Consider the following 26597-nt stretch of genomic DNA (forward strand, 5'->3'; position numbering starts at 1 on the left):
CAGGGATCCAGCAGACACCCTCTTGCGCACTGCGCTCCAGGGCTGAATGATTATGATTGGCTCACGTGGGAGAAGATTTTGACTGGCAGGGGTACACAGGTGCCACTGATCTCACACTGCTGAAACCTGAGTGCACAGGAGCAACACAGAACTGCGCAGGTTCATTGATCTTTAAAAGGAACGCTCTTTGGAAAAGCACAAAGGCTGTTACTTGAACGCAGCCTTCAGTTTTCCAGGTTTTTACGCTCTCGAGTGCAGCACAGGTGTGGCAGCAGAGATACTTAATTATCCAATATACAGCAACGTGATTGGGTAACATATTCTTATATATGTATATATATATATATATGTATGTATATATATGTGTATATATATATATATATATATATATATGTATATGTATGTGTGTGTGTGTGTGTGTGTGTGTGTGTGTGTGTGTGTGTGTGTGTATATATATGTTATTATATAGCTATTATTACGAAAATGGCATTTATAGGCTACTTTCTACGTGTAAAAATCAAATTTTTTATTATTTTTGATTTTATGTTCAATTCTAATATCAACATTAGCGGGTTTGAAAAGTCCAGTAAACAGAAATATTCGTCAATATCATTTTAAATTAATATTTTAATTTTGTGCTCAAGTAGTTTATTAAGCTTAGTGTAGCTTTAAAATGTGTTTTAACGACTGATATGATTGTCCATTCTGAATTATCACACCTCTTAAACTCAGTGAAACAATAGAAACGCACAATCTTAGATAATATGTTGCCCTGGGGGTGGAGCTTCCCAGAATGCTTTGTGATTTGGTTTTACATATCTTATTGATCTTAATTTCCATTAGTTCTCTTCATAAAAATGTGTTTTTTGTTATTCTCCTGCTGAAGTTTAGGTTTGGATGCACTTCATATGTTTTTGTAATGCTTACCATGACAGTGTTTAGTCTTCAGTTTGACAAGCTGGTGAATCTCTATCATGCTCTAACATGGGGGGGTGGGGTGTAAGTTTGAATCCTGGTATTGCTGGGTATTATTACCCAACCAAGCCCTGGTTTGTATGTTTTATTTATACAGGAAAGCATGGAAATTCTCTGTTATGAGGGGATTTTGCCAGTCCTGAAGCTTTTCTTCACAGAGTACAGCTTCTATTTGAGAAAAGAGACAACACTTAGTGTGAACGAATTAGTGTTAATTAGCATTTTTTTATTACTGCAGTTAAGCTGTGGGTTAAGCATAGGCCTACCACAACTGAGCCACTGTAATATACAGTTAAATGTAAGTCCTTCATAAAGATAGGAGGTCAAGTGTATGCATGTGCACATGTGTCCCTCTGGAGTGGACAGTTGTCGGCTGGGTCTGTGTCCCACACACAGCTATGCTATCCAGGACTTCAGTGAGTGGATCCATCTATTGAGTTTGAATATGTGTGCGTGTGTGTGTGTGTGTGTGCATGTGTGTGTGCCAGCATCGTTAATGCTCCATTTCACTGGCCTCCTGCACTGGTTCCTCCCAGCTAGCTGCTCCACTCTGTAGTCCCTCAGTAAAACCCGGCTATAAATATTGCCCTCATTCATTCTGGCTATGATCTCTACACAGAGAAACTGCTGCCAATCGCATCTAATCTCTGATTTATTCATGTCTTAAGTGCTTCCTCTCCAGACTGAATTTCCACCACCTAAGATGCGTCTCTCCAACCGAAAAAAAGGCCTGCCGCCCAAACAACAGGACGCCCGAAAAGACGGACCATCAGCAGCCGGCTGCGGATCTTTTACACAGTCGCCTCCGGTGCTTTAGCACCATCCCAGTTTCACGAGAGCTAAAATATGCATGAAGTGGAAAATATCTGCTTTGACACCATGACAGGAAAGGACATGCGAGGAAAGACGCAGACCGACTAGATACATAAGAGAGGCTTGTAAAAAAGGGGGTGGGGGGGGGGCTATTAAAAGATCCACTAGCTGTTAGCCAGTACTGCATTCATTCAGTTCCAAATTCCCCCGTTAAGTTACAGTGAAGTACCTCTTTCCTCTCCATATCTGCAGAAAAAGGTGGGGGGGGCTTGGAGATATTCTGCGTGTCTTTCGTTAAAAGCATGTTGAGATTCATCTAGCAGTAACCACACAATAAAACAGGGATCGCCTCCTAGCCTCTCCTGCTAACTGAACCTGGAAAAAGGCCATTTGCCCACCTACCCAGTGCCGGCTCTAGCAACCATGAAATTGTCGCTGAGAGCACTCTCTCCCTTTTTTTTTCATCAGAAACGTTATACAAGACAAAATGACCTGCCCTTTTGCTTGGAGCGGCTAGCTAAGAGAACCGATTGCTCTGATTTCGCAGTACGTAACAGGGATTTCTCAGGCAATTTGTCCAAAGTGAAAAACAAATAGGGGCTGGTATTTAACTTTCGCAGGAGACTACAGCTCGTACACTGTATACACGGGTACATAAACAGATGTTTGGGGTAATGTCAGAAACAATTCCGGTTTACTGATCCATCTAAAACCCCATTAGCGTGATGATACGCACGATAAACGTGCGTGTGCTGCACCAGGAGAATGAAGAAGAGCGTTTCTGTGAATGGATTGCCTGAATTACCATTTGACATTTTGCACGTCGCGAACGCTGGTAAACACAGTCATCTCACTCGCGCTGAACTCAGCACGGAGATCTTTAACACACGTGGAGGTCACAGAAAAATGGCAGTTCACCATTCTGAATGTTCAGAGTCCTTGGATTGAAAGCAGGTGACAAAGCACATTTTATAAATAGGAAATTAAACCAGGTTTAATAAGAAAAGTCTTATTTTATGCTAAACAGAATGCCTAATGGTTGTTAACATGCTAAAAAGATCTCCTTCATAAAATACATTATTTTTAATGCACTAAGTAAGAGCTCAGGACTAAAGAACCACTTATAAAATAGAAAACAAATTAATGCTGAATGCTATGTGCTAAAAAGACAGCCCTCATAAAACACAAATTATGCTGTGAATAAAACTTAATGGTGTTTTACTTCATACTGAAATTAATCAATATGCTCTTTAGCCCCTTATTTATGACTTATTATCAATTTCAGAAGGTAGCTTCGTGGTTACAGTGGTGTCTATTCATATATAGATAGTACATATTACTCATATATGCCAGCTTTATGTTACATAGCAAGATTTTATGCATCCTTGTTTCTTCCACATACTTCCTGATAAAGTGAAAATTGGTATAATATTAATTATAGTATTTAGTATAATACTAATTGTTAGTATTATTAGTATTAGTAGTATCAGTTGGTATAATGTGGTATTAGTATTAGTGTTAGTAGTATTACTTAGTACAATTAGTATTAGTGTAATACTAATACTACATATACAACTAAAAGCTAAAAACATGCACATATAAGCTACGCAATAAAATCATTTAAATATGAAATGAATGAAACTTTTGTTTTTTCACATATTTAAAAATAATAATAAATAATAATAATATCGCTGCTGTCAGACGAAAATTGTATTTCCAAAAATTTAACTTTACAGGAGATGGAAAAAACATAGCTTACTTTTAATGTAAGTCAATGGAACCAGACGTCTTTCTAAGTCATTTTGTGTCATTTTTTTTTTCATTCTTTTTCCATTCATCATAAAATTTAAATACAATGTAAAGGGCAACAGGTATTTTCAAATTATGTCAAAACTGAAAAACAACAAGGTTTTGTTCAGACAGCAGCTATATATATGTAATTATTATAAATTATTATTATATGTATTTATCATATCAGAATAATAATAATATAATAATATATTATAAGTTATTATAATTATACCTAGGTCCAATTTTTGATACATTTATATACACAACATATAATGTATATCTTAAAACATATGCCTGACCCTTTATGAGACATGCACGTATATGGCCATATATCACATTTTTGCATAACAAGTCTTTCCACAGGCATGTGAAGCTGGCAGTTCACTTCCCTCACATAAGTTGGCAATATAAAATGATTCAGTATGCTGCAAGAGTGCTAAAATCCAATTCTGAAATTAATAATTTTGCAATAATAATCCTACTTAGTTGTGAAAACAGATTTCCTCAGTTATTTTGAGGTATATGAAGGTCAGAGACCAATGGCAGGTCAGAATTCAGATAAATAAAACAGAATGGTTAGTGATAAAAGTAGATTCTACAGTTATGACTAGACCAGATAAGAGTCCCTGGCATATTGTTAACTAGGACATGCAGGCATTTCACAAACAGGAGAACACAAGTGAGTTTTAATAAGGACAATGTTCCATTTTACATCCGAGATGCTAAAAAGATCATAAAATTGAAGATTTCTAATGTACTGAGTGACTAAATAGCAGATTACATTGTGAATAAAGCTTAATGAGAAGCCACTTCATACCAGAATGAATCAACGTCCTACTTCGCTATTTGCCTTAAATTACAGCTGTTTCATCAGCTAGCTTAGCAGTTATATCAGATCTTGTCTGGTGATTTTGAAGCATGACCCAGATTGGTTCATAAAGCAAAAACAGTTGCTTGTTTGCTTATTAGCTGGCCTAAGGAACACGTCTCATACTAGCCAGACTGTATCAACCTAGTACTTCCCTCAGTGTGAAGAGCTTAAACCAGCACAGTAGACTGAAGACATTTAGTGGGCATGTTAAACTTATTCACATGTTTACATGATAAGCCCTGTTTAATGTACTGCTAATGTACACAGTTACTTCAACAAAAAATGACATGATATATTGAAGAATATAAGAGGTTGGATGATTTTGAAGCAATTCCATAAATGGTCTGTAAAAACATTAGCTTGTTCACTTATTAGCTGGAATATCTTGTGCTAACATGTGTAAACCCACGTTTTGCCCTCATGTGCAGAGCTTAAACTAGCACAGGGGTCGGCAGCATGTGGCTCTTTTACAGCTCTGTTGTGGCTCCACAGCAGATTTGTAGGTAAAATAAAATAAACCTCCTTTACAGTAAAATAAAGCTCTGCTGATCGTTCAACACAGTTTGACAATAAATGGTCTTAAACGCTGGAGTTAACGTAGAACTGCTAATTCACCCTTTAACCCTGAAGATCAGCGCAGACTGCTGGTCACCATAGCAACGCAGACAAGTCTCGCCTAAGAAGTAGCTAATGAAAAGGCAAAGAGAGAGATTTAAGACGAACATCGATAAATTGGAGACGAACAGAATTATATGCATTTATAATCACTCCAGCTGGTTTCCAGATACGTTTAATCTGCAACGAGAAACTGTTAAACACTAAAAAGTCGCAAGGCTGAAGTCATTTTCTCATTCAAATTCTCCCGTTCCACCTTAAATGGTGCAGCAGTTACATTCTGACGCTTCAGGCATCATTTAAGGTGGAGCGGGGAAATTCAAACAAGAAGCTGGCGAATGAGAAGCGACTTCAGCCTCGTAAAAAGTCAAACGTTGAGAGACATTTTACAAGAAACTGTTCTACTTTTGAGGAAAAGTTTCCTGCCAGAGATGCGAGAAAAGCAGCTATAGCTGAGCTAAAGCTTAAAGCAGAGCAGAGTCTGTGTTTTTGTTTATATTATATATTTTAGCCAACACAAGTACATTAACATATACTGAGACATATTTACAGCCGAGATGGTAAAATGGACATAAAATGTTCTTAAGGTGGTTTGATTTTTGTTACGGCCAAAATGGGCTGTAAAAACACTAGCTTTTTTTTTTGTTAATCACTTATGAATTATTAGCTGGAATATCTTGCACTAGCAAATGTGAACTCACTTTTCCTCTCAGTGTGGACTGGACTACACAATGAACTAGCACAGCAAGCTGTAGTAGCCATTCTGTGGGCAAGAGAAGAATATTTAGCCCCCTAATCACCAATGTATGCGGTAACTTTAACATATATGGACATTAAATGTGGAGTGTGACCGAGCAGAACAGACTAAAGTAGCCGTTCTGTGGCCATTAGAACTGTATTCATTTCGCTCTCTAATGACTATGTATTCTGTAACTTTAACATATATTGACACCATACATACATACATACATACATACATCATCTAAACCGCTTATCCTTCTGGGTCGCGGTGGGGTGCTGGAGCCTATCCCAGCTGTCATTGGGCGGAAGGCAGGATACACCCTGGACAGGTCGCCAGTCCATCACAGGGCAGACAGACAGACATACACAGTCACACACACTCACACCTAGGGGCAATTCAGCATGTCCAATTGGCCTGACTGCTTGTTTTTGGACTGTGGGAGGAAACCGGAGTACCCGGAGGAAACCCACGCAGACACGGGGAGCACCACCGTGAATGGATTGTAAAAACGCTTGCACTTCCATATGTTGGCTCACTTTTCCTCTCAATGTGGAGAGCTTAAACTAGCACAGCAAACTGTAGTACCCCTTCTGTGATCAAGGGAAACATATTTAGCCTCCTAATCACCAATGCATGCAGAAACTTTAAAATATATGGACATAAATATGGAAAAATATGATGACATGGATTAGAAATGAAAGCTCTAGTGGATGGTCTCAGATGATGTTGAAGCACTACCATGAATGGATTGAACAAACGCTAGCTTGTTCACGTATTAATCACTTATTATTAGCTGGAATATGTTGCACTAACATATGTAAACTCACTTTTCCTCTCGATGTGGAGAGCTTACAAACTGTAGCAGCCATTCTGTGGGCAAGAGAAGCGTATTTACCCCTAATTACCAATGCAGGCAGTAACTTTAACATATATGGACGTTAAATATGGAAAAATATGACGGCACAGATTAGAGACGTAAGTTCCAGTGGATCATTTCAGGTGAATTTTGAAGCACCACCATGAATGGTTTGTGAAAACACTAGCTTGTTTGCTTATTAGCTGGAATATCTTGCACTAGCATTTCACTTTTCCTCTGAATGTGGCTTAAACTATCACAACAACTGTAGTAGCCATGCTATGGGCAAGAGAAGCGTATTTAGCCCCCTAATTACCAGTGTATTCAGTAACTTTGACATATATGGACGGATTAGAAATGAAAGTTAGAGTAATATCGTTCCCTGAGTGTGGAGAGCTTAACTGTAGAGGAGCTGCTACTAATGAGACTGAATTCACCTTTGGTTGACATGAATGCCGTATATTCAGTTTCAGTGCATTAGTTAGCTCAATATCTGAAGACTCAGGCCATGTAGCCCCTACAAGTCATTCTGAATTTGTATTTAACTGATGGTAATATGTTAAATGTGTTTAAAGCAAGCTGGCTTTGCATCACCTTTTGAGTTTAGCTTAAGAAGGATATCTTTTCTAAATACCTTGTTCAGGTATCGTACTGCAAAAACTGTATGCGTCGCAAAACGAGGTGATTATCTTGGTTAAAGTGGCAAAATTGAACTCACAATTTCTTCCTCATCACCGTTTATTTTTGTAAACGAGAGCCTTGCTGGCAAGGCTTTAGAACACGGAGCGCTAAGGTAGATTAAATATTCAATGCTAAGGTAGATTACATATTCAGTCTGATTTTTTTTTACCACTGTGAGAGAAAAAAAATTATATTTTCACTTCAGTTTATGACTCACTTGTCTGATGTAACAGATAATTGCATAGTGTCCATGAGTGTAGGCTATGTGTTTTTTTGCGTAGGTGTGCTCTGCGCCGAACGTCGGTGTGTTTGTGTGCTCCTGCGTGTTTGTGTGTGAGTGTGTATAAGTGTGTAGCCACCGGCTGCAGCAGTCTGTGGGCTGCAGAAATGAAAGGCAGCGCTGAGAGGCCCTCCACCCCGGTGAATGCGTGCTCTTTTAAAGATACGCTTTATGGTGTTGCTCCGCTTTCTCTCGGCTTCACGCGTCAGCTTGTCTGGCCGATTAGAACTGTACTTGGCTCGAGATCGTTTTAATTAGAGGGAAAATGCCACATCAAAGGCTCGGCTCGCCGCTCCTCATCCCCCCCGCCCCCCACCACCAGCACTCTTTCAGCAAATCAGCAGACGCGCTCAGCAAAGTTCTATAAGCCTTCTCTCTCCTCTCTTCTCTTCTCTTCTCTTCCCTTTTTCTCCTTTTTTGTTCCTTGAAACAACAAACAGCGGCGCATGTCCCAGGCCAGCGGGGAGTTGGGTAAAATCCTGATTTAGCAACTCAGTCTTCCCTAATCCTTGGCCCCCTCTGACCTCGCCGCCCGGCTTTGCGGGGCCCGGCGCGTTGAGCTTCCACACACACAGCATTAGGGACGTGCTCGGCTCCTGTGAGTACAAGCGGCGCGCAGGCAAACACTCATCAAACATTGAGTAGGTATTTATTTTGCCTCCGTCAGAGGACAATGAAGATAAAGTATCCAGAAAGACGCCGCCTCATTAATGTATGATCATTCTCAGCAACAGCAGAGGAGTGGGGTGTGGGGGGTGGGGGGTGGGGGGGGGGTCCTTGTGGAATGCAAGCGCTATGCGGATAATGAAAGACATAAAAATGAAGACAACCTAGCTGAAAGCCAGTGGCCACCTCTTTCCCCATTCCTCGCACGTTTCGTCTTGTTTATGAGATGCAGCTCCATAGTCTATAAATAACAACGCTCTTTGGACGTGTGTGGTCAGAAATTGGCTGTCTTTATCAGCCCTGGTCTAAGGATCTCAGCAGGATTTTCAGGAAACTTTTCATTTCGCAGCAACGCAGGACCCCGAGAAAGTCCTGCGCCGTAATCTCCTGTGCTAGGAAGTCAACTCCCTTATCTCGATGGATTCCATTCTGTTCATTTTCAGTAGCAATTCAGCACCATGGACAGGGTCCAATAGCCTCTTGATTTATTCCAGTGGCTCCTTCACTCAAACGTCGAGCGGAGAGGGGAAGGAGCAATTACAGTGGGCCCGGCCTCATCTTCCTGTCACCGCTTCCCTCTACTAGGATCCTCTACAAACATTTTTTACTCAACTTCTTTTTAAACATTTCAAAGGGGACATTTTTCTTTTCTTTTATTTATTTCTCTGAGGTCCAGTTATGACATTTCTTTGAGTTTATGGATCAAAAACTTTACAACCTCTCTTTTTTGTTACTGTGCTTTTAGGATGTATGTAAATGACCTCTGTACTGATTGTGTCTCACACTTAAAGCGTTCCTTATAGCATCATAATGTCATAGGGGCCAAACTGCTGTAGGGTAAATAGACAGATACACCGATCAGACATATCATTATGACCACCTCCTTGTTTCTGCGCTCATTGTCCATTTTATCAGCTCCACTTACTATATAGGAGCACTTTGTAGTTCTACAGTTACAGACTGTAGTCCATCTGTTTCTCTGATACTTTGTTAGCCCCCTTTTACCCTGTTCTTCAGTGGTCAGGACCCCCATGGACCCTCACAGAGCAGGTACTATTTGGGTGGTGGGTCATTCTCAGCACTGCAGTAACACTGATGTGGTGGTGGTGTGTTAGTGTGTGTTGCGCTGGTCTGAGTGGATCAGACACAGCAGTGCTGCTGGAGTTTTTAAACATGTGTCCACTTACTGTCCACTCTATTAGACACTCCTACCTTGTCAGTCCACCTTGTAGATGTAAAGTCAGAGACGATAGCTCATCTGCTGCTGCACAGTTTGTGTTGGTCATCCTCTAGTCCTTCATCAGTGGTCACAGGACGCTGCCCACAGGACGCTGTTGGCTGGATATTTTTGGTTGGTGGACTATTCTCAGTCCAGCAGTGACACTGAGGTGTTTAAAAACTCCAGCAGCACTGCTGTGTCTGATCCACTCAGACCAGCGCAACACACACTAACACACCACCACCACATCAGTGTTACTGCAGTGCTGAGAATGACCCACCACCCAAATAGTACCTGCTCTGTGAGGGTCCATGGGGGTCCTGACCACTGAAGAACAGGGTAAAAGGGGGCTAACAAAGTATCAGAGAAACAGATGGACTACAGTCTGTAACTGTAGAACTACAGAGTGAAACTATACGGTCAGTGGAGCTGGCCCCTTTAAATCTAGACATTGCATTGTGCACACCGCAAGTATATGAGGCAAATTTAATAAACAGCCAAGTATTTTATCATATACACCTGACAGAAAATACCTATTATTTATCCATAATCTCTACCACATAAAATCATTTCAGACACAGTTTCTCTGTGAGATGGGAATTATTCCACCTTCATCTTCTCTTGAATATTTAGCCAGTGGCAAAATTAGACGGCAGATGAGGAGCTGCAGTCTTCCCAAAGCTCTCACCCCGTCTGGCATTGGATGCTAAGCAACCAAACGACAGCAGTGCTGCTCCGGAGGTGGCAGAGCCGTCACGGCTCAGATCAGAGCGCGCTCTGGGGGGGGGAAATGGACAATTTACTCCCCTTGATTGGGGTGTTTAAATACAGCCGGGCCCACAGAGACAGGAATAGGGCAGCGCGGGGCTCAGGGAGGCCCGTGACAGGCCGTACCAGCCTGGGTCCTTTAATGAGCCGCCGGAAAGAAGCATAGGAGGAAGGGAAGGAGATTAGATACAAGTAAATTCAATTACGGCTGAGCCGCCACGGGTGAGGCTTCAAACTTCATCCTGTTAAGATCCGCGAGGCTCTGAGCAGCGCGGCTGGAGCTTTTACTTAAAGTGCGGCTCCAGCAGCCTGCAGCACTTACACGGTGGCATCATCAACGCCTCTGTGGGAAGGTGGTGTCCTCTTTATAAAGATCTGAGATTTCCAACAGGCCTAGGCTTGGAAATGGCTTTCACCGGGGTAAGGAAGTGATCCTGGGACATGATTTTTCCATAACATCATATTGGAATGTTACAATTTGCAAATCACTGACCAACAACTTGAAAAATTCTGAAAGTCCCACGTCTGTTGCTATGAACTTTTAGTTCAGGCCATTGTGCAGCATCTGTAGCACAGAAGAAAATCTAAAAGCACATAGAGGAGAATAGGGGTGCGGGAAAAACTCGATTCTTAGATGCATCGCGATGCGGACGTGAACGATTCTGAATCGATTCACAAATGTCAAAAATCAATTTTCTAAATATTTAATTTATAACGTAATGTTGACGGAATGCAAAAGGCTGAACTGGAAGTGGGTAAGTGCAGCGCCCGGACAGTCTGTGGAGGCACATAACAAAAACACTACTGGATGAGTTTGAAATCCGACCAGCTCCCTCTGCATTAAAGCCAGGTTTGATCAGGAGTCACAACACAAATGTTAAGAAGAGCCATTTTGCCTTTGAACGAAGTCAAACCACCTTAGGAGCCACAACATTTAATGTCGTAGTATGGGCTAAAAATATAAACGAGAGCGCAGATTTACTCCGCTCTGCTTTAAGCTTTAGCTTTAGCTGATTTCCTCCCATCTCCGCCAGAAAACCTTTCTTCAAAACTAGAGTTTCTTGTAAAACATCTCAGCGTCCGGCTGTTTTACGAGGCTGAAGTCACTTCTCATTCGCCAGCTTCTCGGTCTAATTTTCCGAAAATACGAAAGAGAAGTGAGTTCTTTTTCGCAACTTTTTAGAGAAAGACTCTCGTTGCAGATTTATAAATGTGAATAAGTCTCCAAATGTTCGTCTTAATCTGTTTTTTCGTTCGCTACTGGCGAGGCCAGACTTCGGTGCTATGTGACCTGCTGTCTGCTGTCTGTTCTCAGTCGTTGAGAACCAGGGCTTTCGCGCTATGCTGCACACTTTGGAGCCGAGATTCAGCGTCCAGTCTCGAAAATACACCCCCACTCTCTACAACGAGACCAAAAGGGTGGCTGTAACGCGCTGCGTGGTCACCCATTACCACTGGATCTTATTTCAGGGTAACAGCACATTTTATCGCAGATGAGTGGCAGCAGCGTCTCTGACTGAGAGCCTTCTAGTTCACTTGCCACATCATTCCATTCCATCATTCCATTTCATTTATTAATAAAATATATTTTAGATATTTAAAGCAAAGTATTTGTAATGATCCATAATGCATTTACATTATGGATCATTACAAATACTTTGCTTTAAAACTACCACGTTTTTAGACAGTAGGAAGATAGAAATTCTGTATAGAGAAAAAAGATGCATCGAGATGCATCAATAATCGTTTTATAATCGCATCGCAGCCTCTGAATCGTAATCGAATCGAATCGTGAAGGTGCCTAAAGATTCCCACCCCTAGAGGAGAACATTTAAAACATTTTATTATTCAAAAATACACTGTCTTTATGAGTTGTTCAGTACAGATAAATATCTGAGAACTGATAAAATGAATGCAGATCAATTTAAAGCACTAAAAATGGTCAGTTTTCAAGTCTAATACGGAGCTGCCACTTCAAATGAGGTCATTTTAATGCCAAAGAAGCTAACACTAAAGCTAATCAGTGCAATGCTGAGGAGAACTCATCTCATACACAAGATCTCTTATCAAACGTGTGTGCAAATGATAGCTAGCGTATGAGTTTTATGTTTTAAGTTTTAATTTCTAGCTTAACACAGAACGTTATAAATGCAAGCACCATTCAGTCCTGTCTAATCTGATTGATTTATCCAGCTAACTGATCGTTAGATGCAGTATGAAAATGAGTGTTAGCAAAAGTGAATTACTTGTGAATTACAAGATATATAATATCCCGTTAGCAGCTCTCTTAGCTTAGTCATTCTGATTTGCTGCCACTGCCGTTCATGTCAATCATTATTTTGCAAATGCTCAGCTGACCTATTCATGCTCCACCCACAGACATATTCTGTTTTAGCAGGTGGATTAGACCAGCTAATGTAGCTGCTAAGAATGTTTATACAAAAATCTCATGCAACCGAATGAGAAATTGTAACAAAGAACTCAATATATGTAGATTTAGGCCCAGTCCCATTTCACCCCTCGCCCCTACCACTTAGCCCTTAGCCTTTCATTTTGCGCATTCTCGCCAGAGGCAGGGGGCTACATGGCCCTCCAAACCGAGGTTTCTCAGAGACACTCCAAACAGAGTGTTATGGGAAAAAAGAAAAACCGGCAAGATGGCAGTGCAAGCAACCAAAGAAACACACAAATATAAGTATTTCGATAACCACTGTATTATCTTAGTTTAATGTTGTTTCAGTGTATTTTGGTCGTTTTCTTCATAACAAGCATAAAAAACTGCTAATAGCATGCTAATGTCTCCCGTTCCACCTTAAATAGTCCAGCAGTGCTGACGCCTGAAGCGCCAGTATGTATGTAGCTGCTGCACCATTTAAGGTGGAACGGGAAAATTCCAACAAGAAGCTGGCGAATATCTGACTTCAGCTTCATATCACTGAAGAATTAGGGGTGGGTGATAATAAATAATTGCCCCCCTCTTTGAAGATCATATGATGCCCTAAATGTAACTAAAGCCCAGCAGTGAGGAGCTGAACTTTACCCTCCTCTGCTGTCACTGCAGACTGGCAGGGTCGCCTACAGAGCAGCGCTGGTAGCTGTTAATGAAGTAAAGCTCTTTTTATTTGAGGGTCCCATTTCAGAGGGAAGATTTCAACCACTACCCTGTAACTCAGTTCCAAGGGGTAAGGAGTAGGGTAGGGGTAAAAATAAGAAGTTGGATTGGGCCTTAAAGTCAGTTATTAATTACAAATTATATTCATGACATTTTCCATGCATGCGAAAGGTTCCATGGTTAAGTTAAGGAGAGTGTAGTTGTATAGGGAGGGTGTAGTATGTCAAGGCATTGGATGGAGCTCCACAGCCCAATGCTGGAGGCTTTATACCCCACTAGCCAGTGTTTGGTGACCTTAGGCTCATGTGCTGCTGCTTCACAGTGTCCCATTCTATTGCCAATGCTTTTCTATAGAGATTATAAGGCTGTGTGCACAACTGATTGCTTGCATCAACGATGGGCGCACGTTTCACTAACTAGAAAGGGACACATAGTGTAGGTGTTTCTAATTAAGTGGACAGTGTTACCTGCTGTAGCTTTTGATATTAATTAGCCCTAATCTGTTAATTTGCTTAAAGTGACTCAGGTGGGTGGAGCCGATTCCTAAGTGCATGTTAAAAGGAAGGCAACTTCTTGGAGAGTGGGAAGAGAGGCATCATACAGAGAGGAACAGTGCCAAGCTTGCCACTGAACAGCACGGTCCAACCTATATTTACAGCATTATGACTGAGAAAGCTTGGATTGGGATGTCACATGTAAACAGCAAACAAATTAACGTGGAGCCAGCACTCACTGTTTGAACATGCTCCTAGTTGGCCCGCAGCTGAGGGGTGGGTGGGGGAGGGGACTCTGCAGCCTGTTACGCTTCTTTATCTCCAAAGCTGTCAACACTGCTGCTAGCTGGCCAGGAGTGTCAAAGATGGTAATGTAATTTCCAGTCAAGTGCATGAATTGGGGGATGGGAGGATTGGGGGGGGCAGTGAAGAAATGCGAAAAACTAAGAACTCAACAGCATGTAAGATGGAGAGATTCCAGCACTGAACCTTGTGAATCAGCAAGCAGTCGGCCATGCGAGGGCGCCGCCCGTGCTGACTATGCAGCGCTCTGGAGCTTTATGGCGTTTTAAAAAGCTCCCGGCTCAAAGGAATGATGATCTCTGAGGAGGGTAATCAGAGGCGGCCTCCGTCTCCCACGCCGCAATCACCCCGGCGCCCGGAATTTATAGATGCCGATAAGGAAATCTTGTCGTTGTCTCCGGAATTTATGTAGTCGAACGTAATACACTGGCTGCTGTGCCACACAGCTCGAGCCTGCTTCCCTAAAGACGTGAATGCAGGTTCCGGAGTGTGTCTATGTGTGGGGCAGCTGGGAGCAGGGCTCGCAGGGTTGTCAATAAAAGCAAAATGGCAACGCCAGGGAATTAGCTCTGCCTGCAATTCAAGCTTGGCTTGGCTTGGGGGGTGGTTTCTGATCAGCTAATGCCCTAGATGGCCACTGGCCCAAGAGCGGAGAGGCTCGTCTGTTGTAAATCGCCGCTGGCAAGGACAGGGACTTATTGGCTACAATTTGCCACACAATGGCTATGCAAATTCAGGGCGGCCAATCATCAAACTGTTCCGATTTAAAGCCTCAAAGTCAATTAACTCCGGTCTCTGATTGACTTACACTGAAAAATTAAATAAACTAAGAGGCTAAAGCTGCATTTACATGCGCACAATAGCCCAACTATGTCCTTAATGTAAGATTGAACTGGACCAAACTGTCCATTAAATGTCCTAAAAACTTTGCAGGGGCATCAGGGGCATCACTAGAGGTTTGTGGGTGGGGGCTAAGACTTTAGGGGGAGAAATAAAAAAAAATATATGGTCCAAAAATGTCTGTTCATCATGAGTAGTAATAGACATAAAGCTGAGGCTGTTTGATCAAGTTGGCTCACAATAGATTTGACTCTTCATAGCTTGGATTCATGGCATGAATCTAATCGGACTTCAATGCTATTGATCCACTTACAATTGAACAAATATATTGAAGTCCAGCAGGGCCATTTCCTCTCTTCAGTAAGTTGCAGGTCCTAAACATGTTATTCAAATAAACAGAGAATAGATTTGTACCAGATTATTTTTTGCTAAACTCATATTTATAAGAACTCATGGCTTAAAGAGAGATCAGTTCAGTTTTTTATTTGAACTAGCAAAAACCTCTCACTCGACTGGCCTTCAGCAGAGCTGTAGCCTCTTCTAAAGAAATGCATCCGTGTACAAGTTTAGGAAATGAGGGACATATTGCGTTACAATCAACTATGTGATCTTTACCCTGGCATTAACCCTTTAAATTTCCAGGCTTATTACATACTAAAGCTTTTATTCAGTAACTACAGGGGCTTTAGTGCAAACTGGTTCAGCTATTCTTAGATTTTAGAAGTGTATAATAACATTATTAGCCCTGCTGGTGGCCCCTGGCCATTTAAGAGGTTAACTTATTGTGAACAACAATGTCTGGATTCCACTTGACGTGACTTAGAGATACAGCTGTTTGAACACATCGGTCAAATACTAAGTTTTGTTAATTTTCTAAGTGAAAACAAGTTAACACATCTACAGGAAACAAACTGAGAACAGAAACCAGGAAAAAAAAACAAGGAACAGAGAGAAAATGCAAGAGTGAACCACACATGGGGGTACAAATACACAGAGGGAAAACAAGGAACACCTGGGGAAAATGAGAGGGCGGAGCTACAGACTACAGACAAATGACCAGGGAGGAGACCAAACCAAAATAACAAAGCACATGGAAGAACGTAAACAAAAGGCACATGGCTAAAACAGGGAAGACAGACAAAACCAGACATGATGTTACACAAATGTAAATATGACATTTTTATGCAAACTTTAGTGCACAATTTCTATTTATTTGCAAATAAACTGTAATGAAGATGTTTAAAGTAGTAATTCAATTATGCATTAAAATTTGCAGATGTTTGTTTGTTGTAGAGGACGTGCACATTTTTTCACTACGACAAAACATCATTTGTATACATCTGTATATGAAATGAAAAAATATAGAGAGCTGTCAGTCATATTATCTCTAGCTCTTTCACTCTTTCACACTCTCAATGTCTGTGGGGTTTCGTAAAAAAATTAGCTTATCAGCTCGTGAACTTTAGTGTTATATGGCATTTCTTGACCTCACCTAAACCTAAGATTACAGCTAACAAACAGGTTAAGATTGAGTTAAAAACGTAATAGCATGGCCATAATCGCCACACATTCATATTGTAGGCAGTTCTTTTCTTTTTTTTTTTTCCAATTTTTAACCCGGTTTTCTCCCCAATTTAGTCTTTGCCAATTCCACCCGCTAGTTAGGACTCCACCAATCACACACGACGCTATCAACGCTAGGAGGGCGAGGCTAACACAGGCTTCCTCCGACACCTGTGAAGCCAGCCACCGCTTCTTTTCGAACTGCCGCTCACGTAACGTCTTTGGACAACTGAACGCGCTCGGAGGAAAGCGCCAACCACCAGATCTGTTATGTCAGCTAACAGACGCCTGCGCTGAGTGAGTGATGGGGGGAGAAAGGCAGCCATCCCACCCACCCAGAGAGAGCGAGGCCAATTGTGCTCTCTCGGACTCCCGGCTACGGACGGCTGTAGCATCACCAGGGATCGAACTCACGATCTCCTGATGATAGGGCCAACGCTTAGACGGTTGCGCCACTCTGGAGCCCGTAGGCAGTTCTATTCACTCAAACAGTATTTACTTGCTATTTTACTCGGTATATGAATGTATAATCTATCTGAGTGAGTTTTTAGCCAACATCCTGTCACAACTAAAGCCTTTATGACTGACGTTCCAGTCTATTCTCTGAAAGAATTAATGAGAAAACCTGCTTATGATTCAAATAAACAATATACATTAATGTAGGGTGGCTGAAGCCCTCCTAAAACAGGCCTAGCGATGCCCCTGGAGTTCTTGATCTAAGTGTTTACATGGCCAAATCTCAGTCTGGACCACATTTCAAGGACACTAAGCTTGAGTCGACCACAGTCAGACCACGACAGTCGTACTGTGCTGTTATACATAGTCACATCTGGCAGTCAAACCATGTCCCTGTAATTTTACAGGACCCTTACGTTTGTGGATATTTCTACAGAGAGCACTGTGTTCCCACTGTTCTGTCCCTGTTTCATAGCAGTGGGAAGCAACAGACAGCTTCATCTTCTGCCGCCCGTCAGACTTCTGTGTTTACTCCATAGTTTCTTCATCTTGGGGTTTGATGTCTGGGGGAGAAAACTTTTGTGCTGACTTTGAAGGCAAGAGCACAGTCGCTCCTCCAATTCGGGCGCGAATATTTACCCCAAGTCAGATTTCATCTCTTAATTTCCATACAAATGTGGAGTCGGAGAGGCATGGAATCTTTTGAAGAATCTTAAATGAATTCCGTTGTTCCCATTCAGATCAGCCTTGTAGCTCTGCACTCAGATAGTGCCGGTATTAATCATCTGTTTCGAAGTGAAAAGACTGACTTGATGCTAATCACAGGAGTGTGGGCTCCGGAATAAACCCCAGACACGAGACCTTCTCACATGAGACACAGCGCTAGCCGAAGACGAGGAAGCACTGAGATTAAGGGACTATTAGGAGAAGCGAGAACCTCACTTTACTGAAGGCTGAGGTGACTATTACCTTCAACTACTTGAATGGTGAGGTTAATGCAGGGACGTAGTGGAGGGCAAATAGACAGAAATGCTGTAAAACTTAATAAACTTTTAAAAAGGTTTATGATGTTTTTTGAATTTAAGGTGGAACGGGGAAATTCGAAAGAGAAGCTGACTTCATCTTCGCAACTTTTTAGTGTTTGACAGTCTCTTGTTGCAGATTTAACCTACCAGGAAACAACTGCGCTGCTTATAAACGCTAATAAGTCCATTCGTCTCCAAATGTTTGTCTTAAATCTCTCTTTGCCTTTTCGTAGCTACTATCCAGGCGAGACTGCGTTGAGAACCAGGGCTTTCTCGCGCACATCCCGTCTCGAAGATATACAGCGACACAGCGATCCCCCCACTTTCTACAGCGAGACCAAAACCTGCTAAAAGTTCTGAAATCTCTGAAGAAAACTGGTAGGACAGCTGTAACGTGCTGCATGGACACCCACTGCCACTGGATCTTATTTCACGCATTTTAATGCAGATGAGTGGCAGCAGCGTCTCATGAGCTCCAAACAACAACAGTGAAGGACAGTCTTCCAGTTCACTTGCCACATCACTTCCATTTGATTTATTAATAAAAAATATTGGAAGTAAATTCATTATGGATCATTACAAATATGGCGCTTTAAAAGTACCAAGGTGTGAGAAAGAAAGAAATCCTGTATAGAAAAAAAGATGCATCGATAATCGTTTTATAATCGCATCGCAGCCTCTGAATCGTAATCGAATCGAATCATGAGCTGCCTAGAGATTCACACCCCTACTGCAGACAGTTACATTCTGTTTTACACATTCTTAATTCTTAACATGTTAAACACTTCTGAAGATTCTCATCTCAACTTTGCTGTTGCCTTTTTTGCTTTTGTTTTGTTTGTCTGTTGGTTGGTTTATCCATACATTTCCCATGAGCACTGCTCAGCGTGGTCGGCTGAAGGCATCCTGCAGCGCTAATATTACTGATATTACTGATATTACTGTTATTGCTGCTCCAGTGCTGTTTTTTTTTTTGGCTTAATATTCTACATCCTTCAAGGGTTCTTTAGTACAGACAATGGTTCTATATAGAACCATTTCATGCATAAATGGATCTTTGCATGGTGAAAATGTTCTTCAGATTGATGGGGAATGTGTTGTATAGGGTTCTATATAGCTCCAAAAAGGGCTGTAACAATAAAAGAACCCTTTTTTGGCTTTCCAAAAGGTTCTATAGGAACTCATGGTTTTAAATAGAACCATTGCCCTTACTAAAGAACCCTTGAGGACATGTATAGAGAGAAGAGAACCCTCTTTTTTTAAGATCGTCACAACAGTGAAGATTCTGAATTTTCAATCCAGAGCATATTTGTGTTTATTTAGTTGTATGCAAGGTTTGAATATCTTGTTCAAATTATTTGCTTTGCTGGTTTTCTGAGTGAAAATAAGTTAAAACATTCTCTGCATGGAACAAACTTGAATCTGCTAATTTTGAGCATCATTTCTTATTTATTTGCTTTTTAGCTTATTAGTTTAGCCTGTTGGAAAAAATAAAATATACAAAATAAAATGTGCCGTACATTTTGCACAGGCTATTTTTTTTTAGTTGGATTTTTTCCCCAATATGTTGAATTTGACAAACACTAACTGCACTCAAACGTGCAGTGTGATCTCTGTAGAGGATGTTCGCAGAAAATCAACAATACATCTCATTTGACCAGCCGAACCCAAACTTTAGCATTTTTGTCATCTTTCTGCAAGAATATTGGTTTAATATTATCGAAAACATTGATTCCAAACTTTTGGCTGGTGGTGCTAGTGTAAATAAAACATGAGTTATGAAAGCCTTTCTCAGCTGTGGAGTCCTGTTCAGTGAAATCATGCAAAGCTGATGAAAAATAGATTAGCAATGTAATGGTGGAGCTTCAAGTTCAGAGCAAGTTTATAGCAGATAGTATTAAAATAGAGTTTCAGAAGTTTGTGAGAGTCAGACTGAATTCCATTACTCAGATATATTACCATAAGGGTATCATCTTTGAAGTCATTTGACTGGAAATTTGCCCAGAAGATTAATACATACCCGTAATACATTTTTGTCTTGATGGTCATTTGATTCTGTCACTTGGACCTGATGAATTGGGATTAAGTTATCGCTGTGTTACAGATGAGAAGGAAAATGGCGTGAAGAGATTATTTTCATATCCGCTCTCTGCTCTGAGCAATGGCCAGAGCGTTTGAACATCAGGCATTACAAATTTGACTTGCATTGTCAAGGCACGGCGACGATCGCTAAGTCGACAGAGAGATGGCCCTGAGCTCCGCCAGGCGTATATGCACATGTATGCACATATACGGCCCTCATGTTTTATCCAGCCGGAGCGGAAACATTGTCTTAATGAGGGTGTCACTCTTGCTCGCCTCCACGCTCTCCATTCTTCCGCATGAAGCCGGGACGGTTGACACACCATTTCTTTCAGCTCCCTCCTGCTCCACTCTTGCGGATGGGTGGCGTGCGGGGCGTTTCTTTGGGCCCGTCACGGAGCTTTTCTTCTCCGAAAGGTCGCTTTGCAGAGCGGGGGGCCGCATGCTGTGCCCGAGACAGCGAGAGGAGAGAAGGACTAAAGGCTGTTTTATAAATCTGTGAGGATGCACTGAAATGTACTTGTGTAGAGATGCAGAGAAGGGGGTTATGGGTAATGTTGCAGCAGCAGAGTAATCCAAATTGTCAACCACACATCACACAAACCTGTGTGTCAAGCAAACGTTGATTGGTTGAACAGGGAAGCATATCCAAAATTGTGGATATTGTAATAAAACACTGCTGTAGCTGCTGCTCTCATGGTCCACCATACCCGCAGCCCACCAACCACTCTCGCTGCTCTATACTTCACTGTTTGGATCAAGGGTCTCAAACTCAAATCAAGTGAAGGCCACTATGTCCAGGTGGTCTCCTGCAAGTAAGGCCAGTGTGAAAAAATGCAGGAAAAAGTGTCCCATATTTCAGCTGTGAATAACTGTGCTGGCTAGCTAACTGCATGACAACGTTAACACTAACTAACCTTCAGTCTAATTATCAAAATCACAGAAACATAGCAAGACTATCCCTCTTAAGCTTAATGTAGTTAATTAAGATGATCCCTGTTGTAAAGTAATGAAGTACAAACTCTTATAACTGAATGTTGTTATATTTATTTGCCTCCTTTCAATATCGGTGGTCTCTTTTTTACGCATTTGTCAAGTGGGGCAAGAGCAAGGCTCTTACTTGCTATTAGCAGTATAAGCCGATGCTTACCCCGCCCCCCCACCGCCAAGTATACAGTATTTTGTCAATAATGATATTGACAGAAACAAAAATCTTATTAAGTCATTACTGATGATTGGAATTTACGTTATGTTGAATTAAACTGACTATTTAGTTACTTCATTTGATATACAACTTATTTAGTTATATATAGAGCCAATATTCTACGTCTTGTTTTTTTTAGTCCCCTAAAGTGTTGGTTTATGTGCCAAAAATCGCCAAAAATTAATTTCTGTATTACCATTTTCCAACTTCCAGATCTCTTAGAATTGCTATAGGCTGTTTTTGTAGCTGTGCCTTTAAGAGTGTTATATGCACATGAGCTCAGTTCTGACTGGCTATCCTGGACTACATTTCCTAAAAATGTCACTGAGCAACCACCATGGTAACCGTGGAGAGAGAGAGAGAGAGTTCAAAATGATAGTCTCTCTATCATTTTTCTTTAAGTTGTTCAACGATGCTTTCAGGAAATGCACCCCTGTATTGTGCTTCATTCAAAAAGCAGTACAGGCTAAAACACTACTTATAACTTCTATGTGAATGGGCGGGGCTATTTGCATTGAATAGGCAGATATATGTAAATGAGTTGGTCCTCATTACATCACAAAAGCAATGAATTCAAAACAGGCTGTTTTTGCAGTTTAGTTTCTACATATGGACTGTATGGACTGTATGGACTGTATGGACTGAGGACGAAAAGGTACATTTTTAAAATTCGGGAAATTTCATTTTCCATGATAAGGTCCTTTTAAATGTTGTCCATTCTACAGTAAATTGTAGTTCCATTGCATTTACTGTAGTATTTATGAGACTTTTTCCAGATCAAAATATATAGAATAAAGTATTAAATCTTTTAGATTCTGTCACATTACGCAAAATGACTGGGGTGCATGGATCAGAGGTCACTTAGGGCTTGCAATGTTTAGGCATGAGAGTGGTGGGGCTTTTACAGTGATCCCTGCAGCCATACAGTATGTTTTAAAACAGAACTAACCAAAATAGCATAGTATTGTTTCCAGTGTTTAACTTACTCTATCCATTCTCTCTTCATTACAGTGCAAGACTTTTCTTTGTGTACATTCAGGTCTGGTAAATGTGACGGGGCCCTCTAGTGCACATGGTAACATTATGCGCAAGTATGTTCACAGACACTTATGTTAACATCTGCGCCTAACGTCTGCGCATGTTCACAGATTTGCAGATGCAGAAGTCTAATTCAGCCTTTTAAGAGGAAGTTCAAGCATTCAGCAGGGAGAACTTGCCAACGAGACACTTTGCTTTGTCACAGTGGTGCCTGCGCGTCCCTGCCCAACGATAAGGCCGGCAAGAGGCAAAGCAGCTGGAACAATACGATACGTGCTTTCTGTCCGGACGCCATTCAGACTGCATTTAAGCCATTTACATAATCCCCCATTGGCCGATCGGCTGTGCGCTGGTATTAATCGTGGTCCTAAATCAGGCTTCCCTCCCAATCTGCGTTTGGGAAGCGTGGTCAGCAAAGTCTGCCATCGCAGGACATTTCTATGGCCTTTTCTCGTGAATATGACAAGTTAGGCTCACTTGTGCCTTAATGGAGAAAAGGGGCTTATTGCGGATACATTTGAAAACAATTACATTGTCTCTCCCTTTACGAAACAACCCTGGCTGCGGTTGATTAGCATTACCACTGCTCGTCTCGGTTCGTTCTGTGCCTCGGCCTGCACACTGGAAACGAGTAAATCCTTTTAGCGAAGCTCGCACAAAAACCAGGCAATTTATTCGTGCCAATTTATCACCCCACTATTCATTGTGGAGTAAATCAGTTGAAAGAATGTCATTTGGGTATACTGGAGCAGAGAGCTCAGTTAAACTAATATCTTCATCATCTGAATTATGTATGAAAATGTTCTCACAATATTCCTATAATATAATTATTTTTTTTTCCGCCCAGAAGAAAGGAAGATCGGGCTTTTGTCTTTGCCCGTCTTTGAGCTGGCCCCACATCCCAAGGACGGGCGCTAGCGACGGAACGAGAACAATTTCAGCGTCAAAGTCAAAGAATTTACATAGGGCTCGCTCATTTAACTCCAGAACATGTGGCAGCCTTTCAAATAATTCCCCCGCACTCTAAGCTCATGAAATGATACATCACTGCTGAAGGGCACCCTCGGCTATTCCTCAGGCCTGGAAATTGCTGCTTCACGCTATGATGTTTCTAATATCCAGACACAGCACTATATACTCGTTGTAATAAAAGCTCAAATCTCTGAAATGATAACTTTATAGGTGAAAGAAACACCCTGGCAGCAAAAAGGTCCTGACAAGGTTATTTTTGGGACAGAAATGTCCTGACTACAGAAAAACTGAGGAAAACAGGAATAGCTTACATTGTCAGGCAGGACCAGCACAATGGCTCTAACTTTGTAGAGCTTATTTTTTTTCTTTTTTAACACAAGCTCCACATTTTATCAGAGGTGGGAAAGTTTTCTTAGTTGTTCTGAAGACAATCGTGCATCTATAGAAGCTGTTTCCCACCAGGTGGAGGAGGAAAAAGATCACCTGAATGTCAAACTATCTCATATGAACTTAAACCAAAATAATGACTGTAATTCTGTTCTTGAATAATAACTTTTTCAAAATATTGACCAGGTAAAATAACAACTTATTTTCTTTACATTGAGTTTTATTTCGATAAGGTGAGTAATTTTGTTGAGAATACATCAGGACAATGTGCTAAATTATTATTTTCACATAGCGGGTCATTATTTTTAGCAAATAAGTAATCATTTTGAGGTAATAAGGCATTATTTAAGAGAATAAAAACACAAATAAATATATATTTTTAAAATGGTAGCTGGTCTCGATTGAGACCAGACACTAACTTTGGTGAGACCAATGGCAGAGTCCGAGACAAGTCCAAGACAGTAGTAGAAACATCTGGAACTTCAGCAATTTTCAGGTTCGGACAGAATTCAGACGCTTGCAGACCAAAGTGAAGTAAAATAGGTTTATTAGAAAAAGGAGCATCCAAAATCAAGGTCAGCCAGCCCAGAGTAAGAAGCCAAATCAAGAAACCAGTAACCATGAGGGGAGTCCAAAAAACAGAAAAGTAGGCAAAACCAGAAATACCAACAATACTAACAAGGATGAGCAGAAGACAAGGTCAAAAACAAACAAAGCAGTGAACATACATGGAAAAACTAACTAACTAACTAACTAACGAACTAACTAACGAACTAACAGACTGTAAGGTTGTACGTAACAAAGGCAATACTCCTCAAAGTGCAATCAGACTGAGGGGGTTAATGTAGTGAGCTAAACAGGTGAGCTGAACCAGTAATCAGGTGAAGCAAAATGATGCAGAGCCATGTGACGTAGATCTGGGGTCATGTGATCAGTTGGGGTGTTTTGGGCAAAACATTTTTAGGTTAGGGTTAGATTTAAGTTTAGGTTTAGAAAATTGTGATTAAAAAAAGTCATTAAAAAAAAATAAACATTACATTTCAAAATTTGATTTGGTCCAGAAGTCATGAAATATTATCCAAAGAGTAGCTTTGAGACAAAATAACAGCAACAGTGCTTATGATGGAACCAGCCCTGTGACTGGAAGGTCGCTGGTTCGATCCCCTGAGCCGACAGTACGTGACTGAAGTGCCCTTGAGCAAGACACCCAACCCCCAACTGCTCCCTGGGCACCGTGGATAGGGCTGCCCACGGCTCCGGGCAAGTGTGCTCACTGCCCCCTAGTGTGTGTTCACTAGTGTGTATGTGGTGTTTCACTGCACGGATGGGTTAAATACAGAGGTCTAATTCCTCTGTGTGCAAACACAGCTGGCCAATGGTTCTGAATTATCTATTGAACGTACTAAAAGCCTGTAAACACTGCCGCAGTTGTTCATGCTTTCACACTCGCTGTGAAAGAGAACCACAGAAACACCTCTGGCTCAAGAACCTGGCTAAAGTTGAAAGTTGCTCTGTGTAATGTCATGGTTCTGCACTAATTAAAAGTTTTTTTCCTAGACAAGAACCATTTAAGAACCTTTATTTTTAGAGTATATTCTCTTTGAAATAATAGTCTAACATGTACGCTGTTTTCTTCCTTAAGGATTCTCCATACTGCAGGCCATAATGGAGGCGGCGGTGGCGAACAACTGGCAGGTGACGGCTCGGTCGGTGGGGAGTATAACAGACCCTCAGGAGTACAAGCGCATCATTGAGGAAATGGACAGGAGGCAGGAGAAGCGCTATCTCATTGACTGTGAAGTGGACAGGATCAACGTCATCTTAGAACAGGTAAAAGCTCTCTCTCTCTCTCTCTCTCTCTCTCTCTCTCTTCTCACTTGCCCTTTCTTTCCGCTGGTCTGAACACTTTGGCAGGCTTACAGCACCGGGGGCCTCTTTCTTTCTTACTCTCTCTCTGGTGGTCTGAAAGCCTTGGCAGGCCAACGTCAATCGAGTCTCTTTCTTACCCACAATCCTCATGGCTGAAGGTGGGCTGCAAAAGCCATTTTGCTGTCCCGGAGTGTTAATCCCCGAGTAATAAAGCCCAAGCTCCCCGAACACTCCAAGCATGTCAATTCCCCTATATAGGAAATGAGAGGAGGGGAGATCAGCTCGCTAGAAATACAATTAAGATGAGTAGATGAAGGGATGTTTACCCATAGTTCCCCTCTTCTGTCTGGATCCCAACCCCGCAACATACATTTCTGACATCTGTCTGTGAGAGGCAATCAGCTGCTGAATTGGATTCTGCTCATTAGCATTCATTTAGATCCATTAGCCGCTTCTATCGCACAGAACCAGTCGCTGAGTTTTAGATTTCATTGTTTTGATGAACCTCATATGAGCCATGAGACATAATTTGACGTCAAACGGCTTTTAGTATTAATTTACTGTGGCTAATTTGGGTATTTGCGTTTTAGGGTGTGAATTGCCGTACGCCGTGATTCTTGGCTCAGTTGCACTTTAAATAAAGGTTTTCTGTCTGATTTCCCAGACGGAAGGATATCAAAAGCTACAAATGAAGGAAATTGGTCGTTGCAAATCATGTAAAATGACGTCTTTTTAGTATGACAGTAATCATCTTTAGGTTTTTTTCTGTTCATTTCTAGCTGTGATATCATTTGGCATTAATATATTTAATCTGCGTCCTCTAAAAGTCTTTGCTGGAATATGACGATACACTGTTTCATACGCTGCCCTTTCCTGGGGCTGCATTTCTGCTAAATATTTCATCAGATTAAGTGGGGGAAGAGGGGAGAACAAGCGAGGGAGAGAAGAATTAGGGAAATTACATTAGGAACTCCT

General features: G+C 41.4%; 1 protein-coding gene across 1 annotated transcript in view; it reads left to right on the forward strand.

The window, feature by feature from the left end:
* The window catches only part of gria3b (glutamate receptor, ionotropic, AMPA 3b), a 209632-nt gene that overhangs the window by 94576 nt on the left and 88459 nt on the right, over positions 1-26597 (forward strand). The window contains exon 4 of the mRNA XM_036569368.1: positions 25396-25583. Within this exon, the coding sequence (XP_036425261.1) occupies positions 25396-25583 (188 nt within the window). The remainder of the gene's footprint in view (positions 1-25395; positions 25584-26597) is intronic.

This window comes from Colossoma macropomum, unplaced genomic scaffold, assembly GCF_904425465.1.
Source record: "Colossoma macropomum unplaced genomic scaffold, Colossoma_macropomum, whole genome shotgun sequence".
NCBI lineage: Eukaryota > Metazoa > Chordata > Actinopteri > Characiformes > Serrasalmidae > Colossoma > Colossoma macropomum.